This window comes from Heteronotia binoei, chromosome 1 (genome assembly GCF_032191835.1).
Source record: "Heteronotia binoei isolate CCM8104 ecotype False Entrance Well chromosome 1, APGP_CSIRO_Hbin_v1, whole genome shotgun sequence".
Classification (NCBI taxonomy): domain Eukaryota; kingdom Metazoa; phylum Chordata; class Lepidosauria; order Squamata; family Gekkonidae; genus Heteronotia; species Heteronotia binoei.
In genome coordinates, this window is record NC_083223.1 from 19035244 (window position 1) to 19052267 (window position 17024).

At 47.4% G+C, this 17024-nt stretch overlaps 1 protein-coding gene and 1 non-coding gene across 3 annotated transcripts; one reads left to right on the top strand and one right to left on the bottom strand.

Moving 5' to 3' along the window:
• Positions 1 to 2572: 2572 nt before the first annotated feature.
• On the bottom strand, positions 2573 to 12033 carry LOC132566526 (zinc finger protein 420-like). 2 transcript variants are annotated; one of them, XM_060231671.1, is made up of 7 exons: positions 11911 to 12033; positions 8058 to 8558; positions 7675 to 7789; positions 6592 to 6668; positions 6265 to 6391; positions 5347 to 5454; positions 2573 to 4947 (listed from the first exon to the last, which is right to left on the bottom strand). In XM_060231671.1, the coding sequence occupies exons 1-7, from the start codon at positions 11941 to 11943 to the stop codon at positions 2981 to 2983; spliced, it is 2928 nt and encodes a 975-aa protein (XP_060087654.1). In that variant the 5' UTR covers positions 11944 to 12033; the 3' UTR covers positions 2573 to 2980. The 2 variants fall into 2 exon arrangements, with proteins under 2 accessions (XP_060087654.1, XP_060087645.1); XM_060231662.1 differs by having other exon boundaries at positions 6592 to 6722.
• A 1548-nt stretch (positions 12034 to 13581) lies between these two features.
• TRNAT-CGU (transfer RNA threonine (anticodon CGU)) lies at positions 13582 to 13648 on the top strand. The gene has a single exon. It is a non-coding gene; the product is annotated as a tRNA-Thr (tRNA).
• The last annotated feature ends 3376 nt before the right edge of the window (positions 13649 to 17024 follow it).

Genomic DNA, 17024 nt, shown 5'->3' on the forward strand with positions numbered 1-17024 from the left:
AATATCTTTTTTGAGGTGCGGTGACCAGAATTGTACACAGTACTCCAAATGAGACCGCACCATCGATTTATACAGGGGCATTACGATACTGGCTGATTTGTTTTCAATTCCCTTCCTAATAATTCCCAGCATAGTAATCTTTTTTATTGCAGTCTCGACATTTTCAGTGAGTTATCTACTGCGACCCCAAGATCTCCCTCTTGGTCAGTCTCTGCCAGTTCACACCCCATCAACTTGTATTTATAGTTAGGATTTTTGGCCCCAATGTGCATTACCTTGCACTTGGCCATGTTGAATCTCATTTGCCACATTGATGCCCACTCACCCAGATCCCTTCGGAGTGCCTCACAATCCTCTCTGGTTCTCACCAGCCTGAACAATTTAGTGGCATCAGCAAACATAGCCACTTCACTGCTTACTCCCAACTCCAAATCATTAACTAACAAAGTTAAAAAGAATCAGACCCAGTACTGAGCCCTATAGATATGCAGGATGTCAACAGGAGAGAAAGAGCAAATACTGTGGGGGACAGAGGGAAATATGAGACACCCCCCAAGTCCTTGAGGACTCAATACCATGCAAGCTGGCTTGGTCCAGTGGCCAATGTCACAGAACTGGGCCACAGTTTTCTTCAGTAGAGGTTGCTGGAGGGGGAGAGAGGGAAGGCTGAAGACAGAGGAGCAGAAAAATAAGGTTGGCTATGGGGTGGGAAGGAGAGAAGGGAGCATGAAAAGGTGAGCCACTATGGGGTTGTTCAGGAAAGGGAAATATGAAATAGTGGAGGAGGAAGAAATGAGATGCATCCTGTAAGTCCTTGTGGAAATCAAAAAATACACAGCAGTCCTAAGATTTCTGCACCTATGAAACACATCTCTTCAAAACAGTCACCCCCTCCCCACAATTTTTTTTTAATCCTTACAACTATCTTGCAACAATGTCTGTTAGACTGAAAATGTGACAGGAAAAAGCAGGGTTGTCAAACTCCCAGTCCACAGGCCACACCCGGCCCACCAAAAGCTTCAATCAGGCCCATGGCAATTCCCGCCCCCCCCCCCCTTTCCCTCCTGTCCTCTCTCTTTGAAGCTCTGACACTGCTGACAGTGTTCCCAGCTTCTTCTGCCTTGTCTTTGCCTGCTTCAGTGAGAAGCTCTTCTGGGCTTGCAAAGCTGCAAAGAAAATGCAGAATGGATTTTCCATTAAGGTTTCTGTACCAAGACAGACCGGTCTATCTGGGCCCAGAGATCTTAATGGAAAATCCATTCTCTGTTTTCATTGCAACTTTGTGCTGCAATGTATTTCAATGTTGTGGAGATCCAGGAGTTTCACTTTTCCAGCTGAAATTCCTTGCAAATAAAGGGTTGATGCTTTGAGCCAGCTTGTCTCTGCTGAGTATGCAGACTCTTATCTGGGAGAACCAGGTTTAATTCCCCACTTCTCCACTTGCGGCTGCTAGAATGGCCTTGGGTCAGCCATAGCTCTCTCAGTTGTCCTTGAAAGGGCAGCTTCTGGGAGAGTTCTCTCAGCGTCACCCACCTCACAGGGTATGGAAGAAGGGGATAAAGGAGATTGTAAGCTGCTCTCTCTGATTCAGAGAGAAGGGCGGGGTATAAATCTGCAATCTTCTTCTTGAATGGACCTGAGAACTGGTGCTTAGTGAGTACTCTAACCTGGGAATGTACAGTCAAAGTGAGATATTACACTGGAGAGCGATTGTCAATTTCACTAGACCCAGGGGTGGGGGAGAAGCTTTCAATGCCCAGCCATTTCATGTTTTCCCAGGCTCAGAGCATTTTATATTTCTACTGCAATCTTTGTGCTTTTTCTTGACGTTTTATTTGAAAAATTTCATTGTCAAATCCCACTTTCCCCCCACCTTTCCATTTTGAACAAAATATCAAAAGAGTTTTAAGTGTGTTTGTATTTTAAGCCAAAAATATCTTTGTGTTTATCAGTATCCTTTATAAAGCTGATATCTCTGTATCTGACATTCCATTTTATGACATGTATGGCTTGGCCCCACAAAGTCCTATTTGTGTCAAATCCGGTCTTTGTAACAAGTTTGACACTCTGAGCCTGAACAGCATCGAGAGCCAGTTTGGTGTAGTGGTTAGGTGTGCGGACTCTTATCTGGGAGAACCGGGTTTGATTCCCCACTCCTCCACTTGCACCTGCTGGCATGGCCTTGGGTAGCTCTGGCAGAGGTTGTCCTTGAAAGGGCAGCTGCTGGGAGAGCCCTCTCCAGCCCCACCCACCTCACAGGGTGTCTGTTGTGGGGAAGGAAGGTAAAGGAGATTGTGAGCCGCTCTGAGACTCTTCGGAGTGGAGGGCGGGATATAAATCCAATATCATCATCATCAAGACCTTCCAAACCTACTGCTGATTTAAACCCAGATCCACCAAGTCATAACCAACACGCTGGCTTGTGAACTTAACTGACTCACATCATGAATGGGGGTAAACTGGTTTGGATTCTTTCACGGGGATCAGTCATGGCACAAGTCTCAAGTGTATGCAAGAGAATTTCTTATTTAGAACTTTATATACAATTGAAAAGAGATGCGCCACACTAACATTTGACACATTCAATGAAGCCAAATTTATTTTAAAAAACCCACATAGAAAAGAAAACACAAAGCATAATTTACCTGATACAAATAATCTGTTTAATGGGCTACGACCCTTCCTTAGCTAAGTTTTGTTTTCTCTAATTCATAAAGAAATAGTTAATCTAGAGTTGGCAACTGCCTGGAGGGAAAAAAAGTTCTCTCCCTTTAACAGAGGCATTATGGAATGCTATTTATTCACACACTGAGCATTCAAAAGGTTTCTCCCCTTTGTGGGATCTTTGGTGCAGTTGAAGATGGAAACTCAACCTGAATCTCTTTCCACACTCTGAGCATTCAACAGGTTTCTCCTGTGTGGTTTCTTCTTTGCTGCTGAAGAATGTCTCTTCGACTGAATCTTTTTCTACTCACAGAGCTTACAAATGGGTTTTCTGATGGTTTTGAAGACAGCCACTCCCACTGAATCTCTTTCCACACTCTAAACATTCAAAAGGTATCTCTCCTGTGTGGGTTCTTTGGTGCCGTCGCAGATGGCAGCTCCTACTGAATCTTTTTCCACACTCTGAACATTCAAAGGGTTTCTGTGCTGTGTGGGTTCTCTGATGCTCGCGAAGATTACTACTCCAACTGAATTTCCTTCCACACTCTGAACACTCAAAAGGTTTCTCCCCTGTGTGGATTCTCTGATGCTGTTTAAGACTCCTTCTATCACTAAATCTCTTTCCACACACTGAACATTCAAAAGGTTTTTCCCCTGTATGGGTTATCAGATGCTGTTTCAGCTGGCCCTTCGTTATGAATCTCTTTCCACACTCAGAGCATTCAAAAGATTTCTCCCCTGTGTGAGTTTTGTGATGCTGCTGAAGAATTTTCCTCTTCTTGAATCTCTTTCCACATTCTGAGCATTCAAAAGATTTCTCCCCTGTGTGCGTTCTTTGGTGCAGCTGAAGATGGAAACTCAACCTGAATCTCTTTCCACACTCTGAGCATTCAAAAGGTTTCTCTCCTGTGTGGATTCTCTGATGCTGTTGAAGAATGCCACTCTGGCTGAATTTCTTTCCACACTCTGAGCACTCAAAAGGTTTCTCCTCTCTGTGGGTTTTTTGGTGAGCCAAAAGAGCACCAGGCCAAGCAAATTTTTTTTCACACTCTGAGCATTCAAAAGGTTTTTCCCCTCTGTGTAGTCTCTCATGGTTTTGAAGATGGTCACTCCGACTGAATCTCTTCCCACACTCTGAGCATTTAAAGGGTTTCTGTGCAGTGTGAATTTTCAGTGCAGTGTGGGTTTTTTGATGCTGTTTCAGATTGCCATTTTGACTGAATTTCTTTCCACACTCTGAGCATTCAAAAGGTTTCTCCCCTGTGTGGGTTCTCTGATGCTGCTGAAGAGTGCCACTGTTCCTGAATTTTTTCCCACACACTGAGCATTCAAAAGGTTTCTCCCCTGTGTGGGTTTTCTGATGTATTTGAAGACCGCCACTCTGACTGAATTTCTTTCCACACACTGAGCATTCAAAAGGTTTCTCCCCTGTGTGGGTTCTCAGATGCTGTTGAAGAGTGCCACTCTCACTGAATTTCTTTCCACACACTGAGCATTCAAAAGGTTTCTCCCCTGTATGGATTCTTAGATGCTGTTGAAGAGCACTACTCCACCTGAATCTTCTTCCACACTCGGAGCATTCAAAAGGTTTCTCCCCTGTGTGAGTTCTTTGATGCTGCTGATGATAGTAACTCCACCTAAATCTCTTTCCACATTCCAAGCATTCAAAAGGTTTCTCCCCTGTGTGGCTTCTTAGATGCTGTTGAAGAGCGCGACTCAGACTGAATCTCCTTCCACACTCTGAGCATTCAAAAACTTTCTTCCCTGTGTGTGTTTTTTGATGCAGCTGAAGATGGCCACTCAATCTGAATCTTTTCCCACACTCTGAACATTCAAAAGGTTTCTCCCCTGTGTGAATTTTCTGATGCCCTTGCAGAATGCCTCTCTGACTGAATCTCTTTCCACACACTGAGCATTCAAAAGGTTTCTCCCCTGTGTGGGTTCTTTGGTGTGTCCAAAGAGCAGCACGCCAAGTGAATTTCTTTCCACATTCTGAGCACTGAAAAGGTTTCTCTTCTCTGTGTATTCTTTGGTGCCCAATGAGCTGTGATCTATTTCTGAAGTACTTTCCACACTGAATGGATTTACTTGCCTTCAGTATTGTGTGCTTTGGAAAATGCACATTATGCTTTCTTCCATCTCGTTTCTCAACTGCACAGCTGCCTTTCTTTCTCTTAGGCCTCCCTCGATTCCTGACTTTTTCTTTCAAGTCTTCATTTTTAACTCTATTGGACATTTGTTGATGAAGTTCCTCACTCTCCTCATTCCTCTGATCATCCTCTGCTAAAATAAATAGAGAAATCCTGTTTGCACCTGGGAGGGCTGGGAAGGTCCAAAGGTATCTATGTAACTGCAGCAGGAAAGGACTCATGGCCCTTTGGCCTTGTCCAGCTTTGCTGATCTTAACCCCATTTCCTCAGAATTTCTAGACACATTTTAGACACATTTCTAGACACATTTCTAGTAGTAATTTCTAGACACTTCACCCCTCCAAGAGCTACAGCTAAGCTCTTCCGCAGAAGAAGTTCCTGAACTTCCAGATTTCAGGTCCCTCAGAAAACCTTCCCATTTTATCCATAGGGTTGTATGATTGTACCAAACTAAACATTGCTCAGAAGTGAATCAAAAATCCCCCATAGCTATGCCTTGCCTGCTCCTTTGACAACCATCAAGGATACTTACTCTCAGCCAGGTCATCTGGGAAGGAAATATGCTCTTGGGATCCTATCCTTTCTCTGGATGCGAGGCCATTGTCTGTCTCAACCAAAGTCTCTTTTATACTTCTGGCTCCTTTTGCAGAGAGAGGTGGGGGGGAGAAGAGAAACTGATCATTCTTATACGGGGAAGGAAAGAAATTTGAGAGTAAACATTCTTCTGGAACGACAGAATGGCCTGGTCTAATTTTCAGTTGTTTGTGATTCGAGTTTCCCTGCAGCTAACATCCTTAATTTTTTCAGAGCCAGACTCCAGAATGTAAGAATTGGTTAACTGTGAGAACCTGTATCCAGTTGTGTAATCAGGAGGGAGGGGGAATTAGGAGCCTGCTGACAGTCTCTGGCAAATTCCATCAAGAAGGACCCTCGATTGGGCTGTTAGGACAACCTGATCCTAAAGAGGTAGAAAGTATAATATGGGTATAGATAGAGAGAAGCCATGCTAACTATACTGGCCTCTTCCAGTCATTCTGACAGTCTCTTGTCTCCTTTGCCACAGGCCAGGACACTTCTTCTGGCTTGAGTGATGGCCACAACACTGACCTCAGTTGTGCCTGGGCATCTACACACACATGAACAGAGGAAGCTGCCTTACACTGAATCAGACCCTGGGTGCATTGAAAGTCTTGTCTACTCAGTCCAGGAGTGGTTCTCCAGGGTCTCAGGCAGAGGTCTCTCACATCACCTCCTACCTGATCCTTTTCACTGGAGATGCTGGGAATTGAACCTGGGATCTTCTGCATGCCATGCTCTGCCAGTGAGCCACATCACCTCCCCAAGTAGAAGGATAGCCCTTAAAACGGTGTATTGCTATTCAATATTTTGATCCATGCCTCATCACAAATGGCAACAATTCACACCTTTGGCACCTATGAAAGATCCTTACCAAGAAAAGTCACATTCCCATAGTTCTCCAGCATGACTTCCTTGTACAGAGTTCTTTGTTGCAGATCCAGCAGGGACCATTCTGCCTCAGTGAAATAGACGGACACCTCCTCAAAGGAAAATGTACGCTGAAATAAAAAGCAGATTACAGTTGGAACACTGGAAGGGAGTAGTCTGAGAAGGTACAGGATGTAATGCTTGTTATGGGTAAAGGAAGTGGTGTTCAGAGGATCTCTCACCTGGACACCTTGTAGAAATTGCAGGAACTAAAGCCCCCCCCCCAAGAAAGAAGGAGGGAACCATGCTGTCCCCTACTCATCTTTCTTACCTGTACTGGAGGTGCAGCAGCCGTTTCCACACCTTTGAAAAGTTGACAGCTGAACACCTTCTCTTTGCTGCCTGGTACTGAAACGGATGAAGAGGGAAAGGTGTTTGCTTGCTTGTCCTTTGCCCAGTTCCCTGGATCCCACGGGAGAAATACAAAGCACCATTAAGACCAACAAGTGCTAACGTTTTAAGCATGTTTTATTTTTTTTAAAAAAAATATTTAATTGTGTTTGTCTGTGTCCTTTATAAAGCTTATATCTCTGCTACCTAATCTTAAATAGGTGCACACATGACCCGGCCCAACAAGGTTTCATTTATGTCAAATCTGGCCCACATAACAAATGAGTTCGACACCCCTGTTTTAGAGCGTCTCTTACCATGCTAACTGCACAACTGGGTTTTCAGCCAGATGCAACAACATCTGCCCAAGATTCACCTCAAGGCCCTCCCCCAAAGCTTCTGGGGGTGCCCGTCCACAGCCTGCTATCCCTACTCCAGCATCCTGTTTCCCACTTGCCAGATGCACTTACAAGCATGGGAACAGAAGTCAAGTTTTCCCATGATTATTGGCCCCTAGGAACTGATTTTCAGAGCTCTGCAGTCCCCAGAACGTAGAGGCTCTCTTTATTCTCCTTCAATGAGAGAAGTCATCCAAGCTGGCTAGGTCACGCCTCCTCTTACTCTAGGCAGGGCTATACAAATTTGTGTAGACTACTGGCTCAGAGTTTTGGTAGACCTGCCATTCCAGCAGGACAGTTGAGCCTAGCTCCGGTTTCTTGGAGACTCTAACCTTATTGGGTACAGAAGACAGAAAAGTCTTGAAGGAAGGCTCCACTGCTGGTTTTGAGTTTCTCATTAGGAAGGAAGGTGAGAGATGAATATTTTGGGATGAATTAATGGGATGAACTACCTTCAATCAGTTTGTCTAATCCCCTTCAAGAGGCATCACAGTTAGTGGACACTGAGTGCCATAAATTAACACTGTGTTGTGTGAAGAAGTATTTAATTCTTTTCTTGACCTAAACTCTCCACCCATCAAACGCACGGGGTGCCCCAAACACATCCAGACAGAAAGAGAGCTTACCACAGAAGAGGACATTTTGAACACGCTCCTGGGCCTGTGCGCTCTGCTTTTCCCTCAAGGAGGCTTCTTCCACCTCAGGGAACATAGCTTCTTTCCTCACAGATGGCGCCCACATCTGAAGAAGCAGCAAGGGAGAGGGGTAAGAGATGGAATGGAAAAGAGAACAAGGAATGGATCCTGCCCCACTCCCAGACTCTGCAACCTTCCATCCCCAGACCTGGTGAGTTTTCTGCAGCAATAATGAATTATATAAGAGCCTGCTTAAGGAGGCTGTGAAATCTCCCATTTGGAAGATTAACACTTGGACAGATGCCTAGTAGAGAACCCTTAGGATGCCAGATATCGTTGCTTGAATTGGACATATCTGGAGGGAATGACCTCACCTGTTCTCCCTGCCTCTTCTCCTCTGCCTGACTCAGGAGGAAACCTTCAGCCAGGGCCACCGCCTGGGAACTGGTCTCCGGCCCACATCCTCTGACCCAGCACTGCATTTCCCGGGGCAGAATAGTCAGGAACTGCTCCAGGATCACCAGGTCCAGAATCTGCTTCTTGGTGCGCCTCTCCGGCTTCAGCCAGCGGCTGCAAAGTCCATGGAGCTGGCTGCAAACCTCTCGGGGCCCATCGGCCTCATGATAGCGGAACTGCCGGAAGCGCTGGCGACGTACAGCAGAGATTGCATTTAGCTGATAACACATATCTGGCACCGGGCTTTCCCACAATTCAACACCAGTCCCAGCTTGGGTGGGACAGAGACCTTTCCTTGCTGTCTTGTTAGTTCCAGGTCCTTCTGGGTTCTGCTCTTCCATCTCTTTCCCCTGCTCTTGGGTCACCTTTGATTCTGTAAAGATGCCTTTTGTCACTGGGCTATGAAGAAAGGCTTCTCTCTGGGGGGAGAAGGAGAGACACAGACAGAAACATGAAAAATAAAAGTGAGTGGAGATACACCACTGAACACAAACCTTTATATGCCCAGGAGAACTACCCTGGTTGATCAGAACAAAAGGATTTCTTATGATTTGTAGACCGGGCTTAATGTTGTTTTTCTCTATTACAAGACAAGTTATTTTAGATATGCCTCCATGGTTCTTTGGGAAAGTGTCTCTATTTGGCTCTTCAAAGATGTTAAGTAGTTTAGCCTCTCATTACATTGGCTCAGTCTGTCCTATGGAGAGCCAGTTTGGCGTAGTGGTTAAGTGTGCAGACTCTTATCTGGGAGAACGGGGTTTGATTCCCCACTCCTCCACTTGCACCTGCTAGCATGGCCTTGGGTCAGCCATAGCTCTGGCAGAGGGTGTCCTTGAAAGGGCAGCTGCTGTGAGAGCCCTCTCCAGCCCCACCCACCTCACAGGGTGTCTGTTGTGGGGGAGGAAGGGAAAGGAGATTGTGAGCCGCTCTGAGACTCTTCGGAGTGGAGGGCGAGATATAAATCCAATATCTTCATCTACCTCACAGGGTGTCTGTTGTGGGGGAGGAAGGGAAAGGAGATTGTGAGCCGCTCTGAGACTCTTCGGAGTGGAGGGTGGGATATAAATCCAATATCTTCATCATCTTCTTCTTCTTCTATGGGCTAATTATAGAGTGCCATGTGAGATTTTAAAATAATTTTAAAGTAATCTGTTGTATTATTTTTGCTGGATATTGTTTTAATCTGCATTGCGCATTGTCCAGAGCCTGGCATAAAATTAGATGGGGCAATTAATCAGAATTGTTGTTGTAAATTCAGAAATGACAAGAGGGATTGGTTACACCAATGTTCCCTCTAAGCTATTTTATTTTTATTTATTTATTTATGATTTCTATCCCGCCCTTCCCACGAAGGTGGCTCAGGGCGGCTCACAACAGATAGTCAAACATAAAATTAAATTGGCATTTAAATATATAAGCATTTAAAACATTAAAAACATTAAAAAACTTAAAAGCATTAAGCATTACAACAGTATGTATAGCAAGAATCTGGTAGAGCTACATTTAGAGCTATGGGGTCTTGTGAGCAAAAATTCTACTTTGTGAGCTACTGGCATTAAAGCTGTGAGCTACTGCATAAAGTAGTCCGCCATCCTTCCTAAGCTAAAGCAAAAATGTGTGAGCTGGAGACTAAAAAACTGTGAGCTAGCTCACGCTAACTCAGCTCAAAGGGAACACTGCTGGTTACCCTTTTACCATTGTCCACATCTCTTCAACAGGCTGTAGTGTTAGGCAAGAACTCTGTTCAAGCACCCTGCAAAGCACAAGGGACAGGACAGAAAGAAGAAGGAGCAGCTGAGATCAGGAGAGAAGGGAAGACAGGCTGAGATTTGGCTCAAGAATGCTGAGGTGCAGAAACACTCCCTCTGGGCATCTGATGTGGGCTAGTGGGCCTGCTACTCTGTGGGAATTCCTCTGGCTTCTACCCTTGCTCAGCTCTGCAAGCAGGCCTTGAATTCAGCAGGAGCTCAGCTCTTGAATCTTTCTGAGGGTTCCCCCTCCTCCTCCCCACCTACCTACCTTGTCCATGGAATAGTAGGTGCAGCTGCATAACAATTCCTGGATTAGGAGAGCAGGCAGCCAGCCAGCCACCAGGAGTTTTGCCACACACCCCGGCAGCCCTCATTAACCCCTGGAGAAGCCCACGCCACCCTTTCTCCACTCCTTATGTGATTTTGGGCAGAGGCTGGCTTGCTGGCCTTTTGACAGTGGGGGAGGATGGCCAGGAAGAGCCCCAGGTGAGCGAGGCTAATGAGCTTCACCACCTATTTTTCTACAAAAGGACCCCTGTCTGCGAATATATTCGTCATTACGGCTAACAGGACCAAGGCACCAGAAAGCTTCAGGGCTTTTTTCTTCCAAGGGGAGCCAACCCAAGTAAACAGTATCCTATGGAAGTTCTTTCTTCTTGAAGAGGCATAAGTAACAACAAGACTTTCATCCAGAGAAGAATAATAGTTTTCTCTTGGTCCTATATTCGAACGCACCCTGACAAGAAGGAGCGTTTTCCAGAGCCCATTCACTTTGGGGAACAAGCGTAAGCCCAGTCCTTGAACAACTCTGGATGGCTACTAAGTGTGTCAGGAGATCTGCCCACCCAAGTGCTGCTGGGATGAAGAGAGAGGAGGCAACACACTGTCAAAAGCACAAGGTTGCCAACTCCAGGCTGGAAAATTCCTGGAAATTTGGGGCTGGAGCCTGGGAAGGGCAGGGGGTATAACGGCACAGAGTCCACCCTCCAAAGCAGCCATTTTCTGAACACTAACTGATCTCTGTAGTCTGAAGGTAAGTTGTAATTTGAGATGATCTCCAGGCTCTTCCTGGACATCAGAGAAGAAGATATTGGATTTATATCCTGCCCTCCACTCCACTCAGAGCAGCTCACAATCTCCTTTATCTTCTTCCCCCTCAACAAACACCCTGTGAGGTGGGTGGGGCTGAGAGGGCTCTTACAGCAGCTGCCCTTTCAAGGACAAACTCTGCCAGAGCTATGGCTGACCCAAGGCCATTCCAGCAGGTGCAAGTGGAGGAGTGGGGAATCAAACCCGGTTCTCCCAGATAAGAGTCTGCACACTTAACCACTACACCAAACTGGCTAAGTAAGAGATGGTAAGATAGAGGGGGGGAGGGGACCAGTCAAAATGCTTGGCATTCGGGTCATCCAATCAGCATGAATGAGTCATCACATCTGATCCCATCTGGCACTCCTTTCTGGGCTTCCTAACTACCAAAAGGCGGGTTTTGTATTCTTGCTGGCATCCCCTGTAGCTAGACCTGTGACTGTGCCCTTGTGTTTCTCTCTGTTGTGTTGCCTGGGGTCTGTACCTCTCTCACCTGGCAAAAAGGATGCCCTTCCTCCCACCCAAACCCCAGCGCAGAAGGGAGTACCGTATTTGGAATTGTCCTACAGCTGCCTCTGCCAAATGAGCTGTGCAGCGGCGGGGCAGCAGGGGCCATGCGCTTCGAACAGCCATGTTCCTTCCCTGTGCATCCACTTTGCAAAACACTGTTGCGGGTGAATACTCAAACCAACATCTGGGGCAATCCACATGATGCGGCTCCCAAGCCACAGTTTGGCCACCCTTGCTCTACGGCATTTTTTCCATGTCAAGTTCCTATCCCCGCCTCTCCCCACCCCCCCGAAACTGGCCTTTCCCAGAATGCACCCTCCCAAATGCCCATGAACTTGCCACCCGGGAGTTAGCAACCCTAGAAGAACCGGGGCTGAGAAGGATCCCAGCCTGACTCCCTTCCAAGATCCCAAAGACTCACTTCTAAGGAAACCTTCCCGCGATGCAGCTGCATCCGGCTGTTGTTTGTCTCCAACTCTTCCAGTCTCTTTCTCCTTTCAGAGCAAATCCTTCTCCCACGCCCCCTCCCCCAACAGAACCCTCTTTTCCCGACTCCCCCTCCCTGTTCGGCCCCTCTAGCAAACAGCTCTGTGGGTTTAACCCTTTCAGTGCCGCAGAGAAATGACCCACTTGGTCCTGTCTTCTTCATGAGATGCTTCAGCCAGGCTGTCGTCAGCGACGCCCCATGCAGGTCAATGGGAGGGACTGCTTTGGAGTAACTCTGTACAGGTTTTAACCCAAGCTTGAGGAGCTGTAGAGCAGTTAACAGACTGCATTTATTGCGTTGGGACACCCTCACCATCACTTCAATTCTGACATTTTTTTTTTTACTTTGCTGTTTTCCAACACAACAAATGGTATCTTTAAAAAAAAGTGTGTTTCAAAAAGGCGAGTCCTGCCTGCTTACTAGCTAAGCCTAGAGAAAACGAGGAGAAAGAAAAAAAGAGCAAGGGTGGCGGTCGGTGGGGATGATGAGAGGCGGAACGCAAAGCGGGGAAAGAGAAATGTTTAATGGGAGGAGGAAAGACAAACAGGTATGGGAGCTCCAAGGTAGAAGCTCAGAGAGGCTGGGAACTGAGTAGGGTTGCCAATTCCCAGGTGGAAGCAGGAGATCCCCCGGTTTGGAGGCCTTCCCTCTGCTTCAGGGCCATTAGAAAGTGGGGGGGGGGGAGAAATGCCTGCTGGACACTCCATTATCCCATGGGGATAAATGGAGAATTGATCCAGGGGTACCTGGGGCTGGAGATGTTTTTTGAGGTTGTTGTAATGTGTTTAGAATTGTATCTATAAACTGGAGTTCTTGCCTGGCTCACTGGGGCCTGAAGGACAGAGCTTGGGGGACTCGGGAACAAGAGGCAGCAGGATTCAAATCCAGAGCCCTGCTCCAATCAAGAGCCCCCGACTGGTTTGAACGGTCCACTCACAGGCAACGCAGAACTTTGGGTGTGTATATATAGTGCGCCCTGCGGCCCTAGTCTTGTCTTCCTAGGCAGCGCTATACCATGCTGTATTAAATAAAAGAGCTATGTTCACTATCTCCTTGCCTCATTATTGTATAGAACCCACTATGTTATAGAGGAAGAGGCACCAAATTTGCAGCATAGCATCCGATGCCTCTCCTCCAAACACCCTCCAAGTTTCAAAAGGAAGGTGCCCCTATCCTTCATTCTTTCCAAAGAAGGGAAAGTGTGCAGTCCCTTTCAATGTGGTGGCCAGAAATCCCTCTGGAGTTCCATTATGCTTGTCACAACCTTGCTCCTGGCTCCACTCCCAAAATCTCCTGGCTCCACCCCCCAAAGTCCCCAGATATTTCTTGAATCGGGCTTGGCAACCCTACAGAGGAGGGGCTCCCCCAGAAAGATGTCAAAGGCCGCCACTGGCTTACTCGGGTGGCCCCGCCATTTCGTAGCTAAGCAGGCTCCCTCCAAAGGCCGGCCTTGCTACAGATCCAAGCGGGCAGCTGCGTTGGCCTGAAGCAGCTGAACAAAGCAGGAGTCAATGTTGCACTTTTAAGACCAACCCCTTTTTATTTAGAACCATCAGCTTTCGTGTGATCTCTTAAGCACACTTTAACAGACTAGGAATCTATGCTGGTGGCTCAGTGGTAGAGCATCTGCTTCGTAAGCAGAAGGTCCCAGGTTCAATCCCCGGCATCTCCAAAAAAGGGTCCAGGCAAGTAGGCGTGAAAAACCTCATCTTGAGACCCTGGAGAGCCGCTGCCAGTCTGAGGACAATACTGACTTTGATGGACTGAGGGTCTGATTCAGTATAAGGCAGCTTCATATGGTCATACGTTTGGGGAGGGATGGTGGCTCAGTGGCAGAGCATCTGCTTGGGAAGCAGAAGGTCCCAGGTTCAATCCCCAGCATCTCCAACTAAAATAGGTCCAGGCAAATAGGCATAAAAAGCCTTAACTTGAGACCTTGGAGAGCCGCTGCCGGTCTGAGAAGACAATACTGACTTTGATGGACCGAGGGTCTGATTCAGTATAAGGCAGCTTCATATGGTCATAGGTTTGGGGAGGGATGGTGGCTCAGTGGTAGAGCATCTGCTTGGGAAGCAGAAGGTCCCAGGTTCAATCCCCGGCATCTCCAAAAAAGGGTCCAGGCCAATAGGCGTGAAAAACCTCAGCTTGAGACCCTGGAGAGCCGCTGCCAGTCTGAGTCGACAATACTGACTTTGATGGACCCAGGGTCTGATTCAGTATAAGGCAGCTTCATATGTTCATATGGTTGGCCTTAAAGGTGCAACATTGACCCCGCCTTTGTTCAACGGTCTTATCACAGCTCGCGCTTCCTCCCAGACCCGCCCAGGGGGCCTCCCTCAGAGGAAGCGCGAGGCCGCGGCTGCTGAGGGAGGCGCCAACCGCCTTCGGAATCCCGCCCTTCGCCTTTGGGCCTGCTCCGGCCTGTGAGGGAAGGTAAGCCGGGGCTGCCGGAGGGGAAGGAGCCGTGGCGGCTTCGGGGTGCCTTCCTCGGGGGAGGGGCGGGCCATCGAGCGGGAGTCTCCTGAGGGCGGGAAGAAGCGTCCCCGGCAACGGCGGGAAGGGGCTCCGCTCGCTCGGCCTTCCGCCTGGTCTCGTTTCGGGCCTCTGTAGCGCCTGACGGCCGCGACACGGCCTATTCTAGTCTGCGACACCTTTAAATGGGTTTTTTAAGCACACACACGCGCGCGTTGACCTGTTCGCACGAGCAGCCCGGATGGGCTGGTGGAATAGAATGAATGGGCTGGTGGAATTTCGCTATCTTAAAACGCTCGGGGCTCTTTCGCTTAGAGAAACGTCGGCTGACGGGTGATATGATAGAGGTTTACAAGATAATGCATGGGATGGAGAAAGTAGAGAAAGAGGTACTTTTCTCCCTTTCTCACAATACAAGAACTTGTGGGCATTCAATGAAATTGCTGAGCAGTCAGGTTAAAACGGATAAAAGGAAGTACTTCTTCACCCAAAGGGTGATTAACATGTGGAATTCACTGCCACAGGAGGTGGTGGCGGCCACAAGCATAGCCACCTTCAAGAGGGGATTGGATAAAAATATGGAGCGGAGGTCCATCAGTGGCTATTAGCCACAGTTTATTGTTGGAACTCTGTCTGGGGCAGTGATGCTCTGTATTCTTGGTGCTTGGGTGGGGGGGGGCACATTGGAAGGGCTTCTAGCCGCACAGGTGGACCTCTTGATGGCACCTGGGATTTTTGGCCACTGTGTGACACAGAATGTTGCACTGGATGGGCCATTGACCTGATCCAACATGGCTTCTCTTATGTACTTAGGTTCTTACTTGACATGCAGAATGTACTACTTTTTTGTTTGTTTACTTACTGTTTGTTCTCTATACCCATCTTTCCCTTATTCTTATGGAAACTTAATAAAACTTTAAAACAGCAAAAAAAAAAGTGTTTTTAGAGCACACACGCATTAACCTGTTTGCACAGCAGCCTGGGCAATGTAAAGGCATGAACAACTAGACTAGGGGTGAACGAACTGTGGCTCGGGAGCCACGTGTGGCTCTTTCACACATATGTAGCTCTTGAAGCTCCCACCGCCTCACTGGCTGGCATCTTGGAGAATGCATTTAAAGCTAAAGCTGCTTTCTTTCCCTCTGTCTCCCTCCCTCATCTGTTTCTTTCCTGTCTGCCTGCTCTCAAGCAATTGATGTTCGTGTCTTATGGCTCTCAAACATCTGATGTTTATTTGATGTGGCTTTTAGGTTAAGCAAGTTTGTTTGGCCACCCCTGAGCTAGATGCATGGCCATTTACGCATACGGGGGAATGGGATGGTAGAATGGATGGCAAGACCTTGGGCTGCAAGTGGGGCGTCATAAACAATAATAATAATAAATTTTTATTTATACCCCGCCCTCCCCGCCAAGGCAGGCTCAGGGTGGCTTACAAGACATGATATAAAATATCATGATATAACAATAAAACAGTATACAACAATACAAGTAATATAAATAAATACAATATAAGTTAACATTAAGATAATTACCGTAATCTAAAAGCAGTATAGTGGTGCTACCGTCTCAATTATACAAAGTGGCTTGATGTTGATCACTGGGTTCTGTCTTAAAAGGCCAGTTAGAAGAGGGCGGTTTTGCAAGCCCTATGGAACTGATTAAGATCCTGCAGGGCCCGCACCTCTTCTGGTAGCTGATTTCACCATTGGGGTGCTTTTATAGAGAAGGCCTGCTCCCTGGTTGTTTTAAGCTTGGCCTCCTTAGGCCCAGGGATTTCCAGAAGGTTTTGTGAGCTGAAACACAGTGCTCGCTGGGGTACATATGGAGAGAGGCGGTCCTTAAGGTAGGCAGGTCCTCGGCCATATAGGGCTTTGAAGGTAATAACCAGCACCTTGTAACGAACTCGGTATACAATTGGCAGCCAATGCAGTTCCCGCAGCCTAGGCCACACATGTTCCCACCGAGGTAGTCCCACTAGCAGCCTGGCTGCTGCATTCTGCACTATGCAGTTTCCGAGTTCGGTAAAGGGGCAGCCCCATGTAGAGGGCATTACAGTAGTCTAACCTTGAGGTGACCATTGCATGGATCACTATTGCCAGGTTGCCGCGCTCCAGTAAGGGGGCCAACTGTCTCGCCCGCCTAAATAACAAGAAGGAGAAGCTGCCTGGGTGAACTGTGGATTTTCTGCGTGGAGGAAATTTTTGATGCAAAGGACCACTCCGAGGTGGAATTGGTTGCCTGCAAGCTGAAGCAGCTGCTCTACCCCTTCAGATTAGATCAGGGGTAGGCAAACTGCAGCTCGGGAGCCACATGTGGCTCTTTCACACGTATTGTGTGGCTCTCCAAGCCCCCACTGCACCGTTGACTGGCTTGGAAGAGGCATTTGTCTCTTTAAGCCAAGCTAGCTGGCAGCTTGGAGAATACATTTAAAGCTGCTTTCTTTCCATTTCTCCATCCCTCCCCCCATCAATCTTCCTGCTTGCATTTCTTCCTCCTTGTGGCTAGTCTCAACATCTGACCTTCATGTCTTGTGGCTCTCAAACATCTTACATTTATTTCTATGGTTATTATATTAA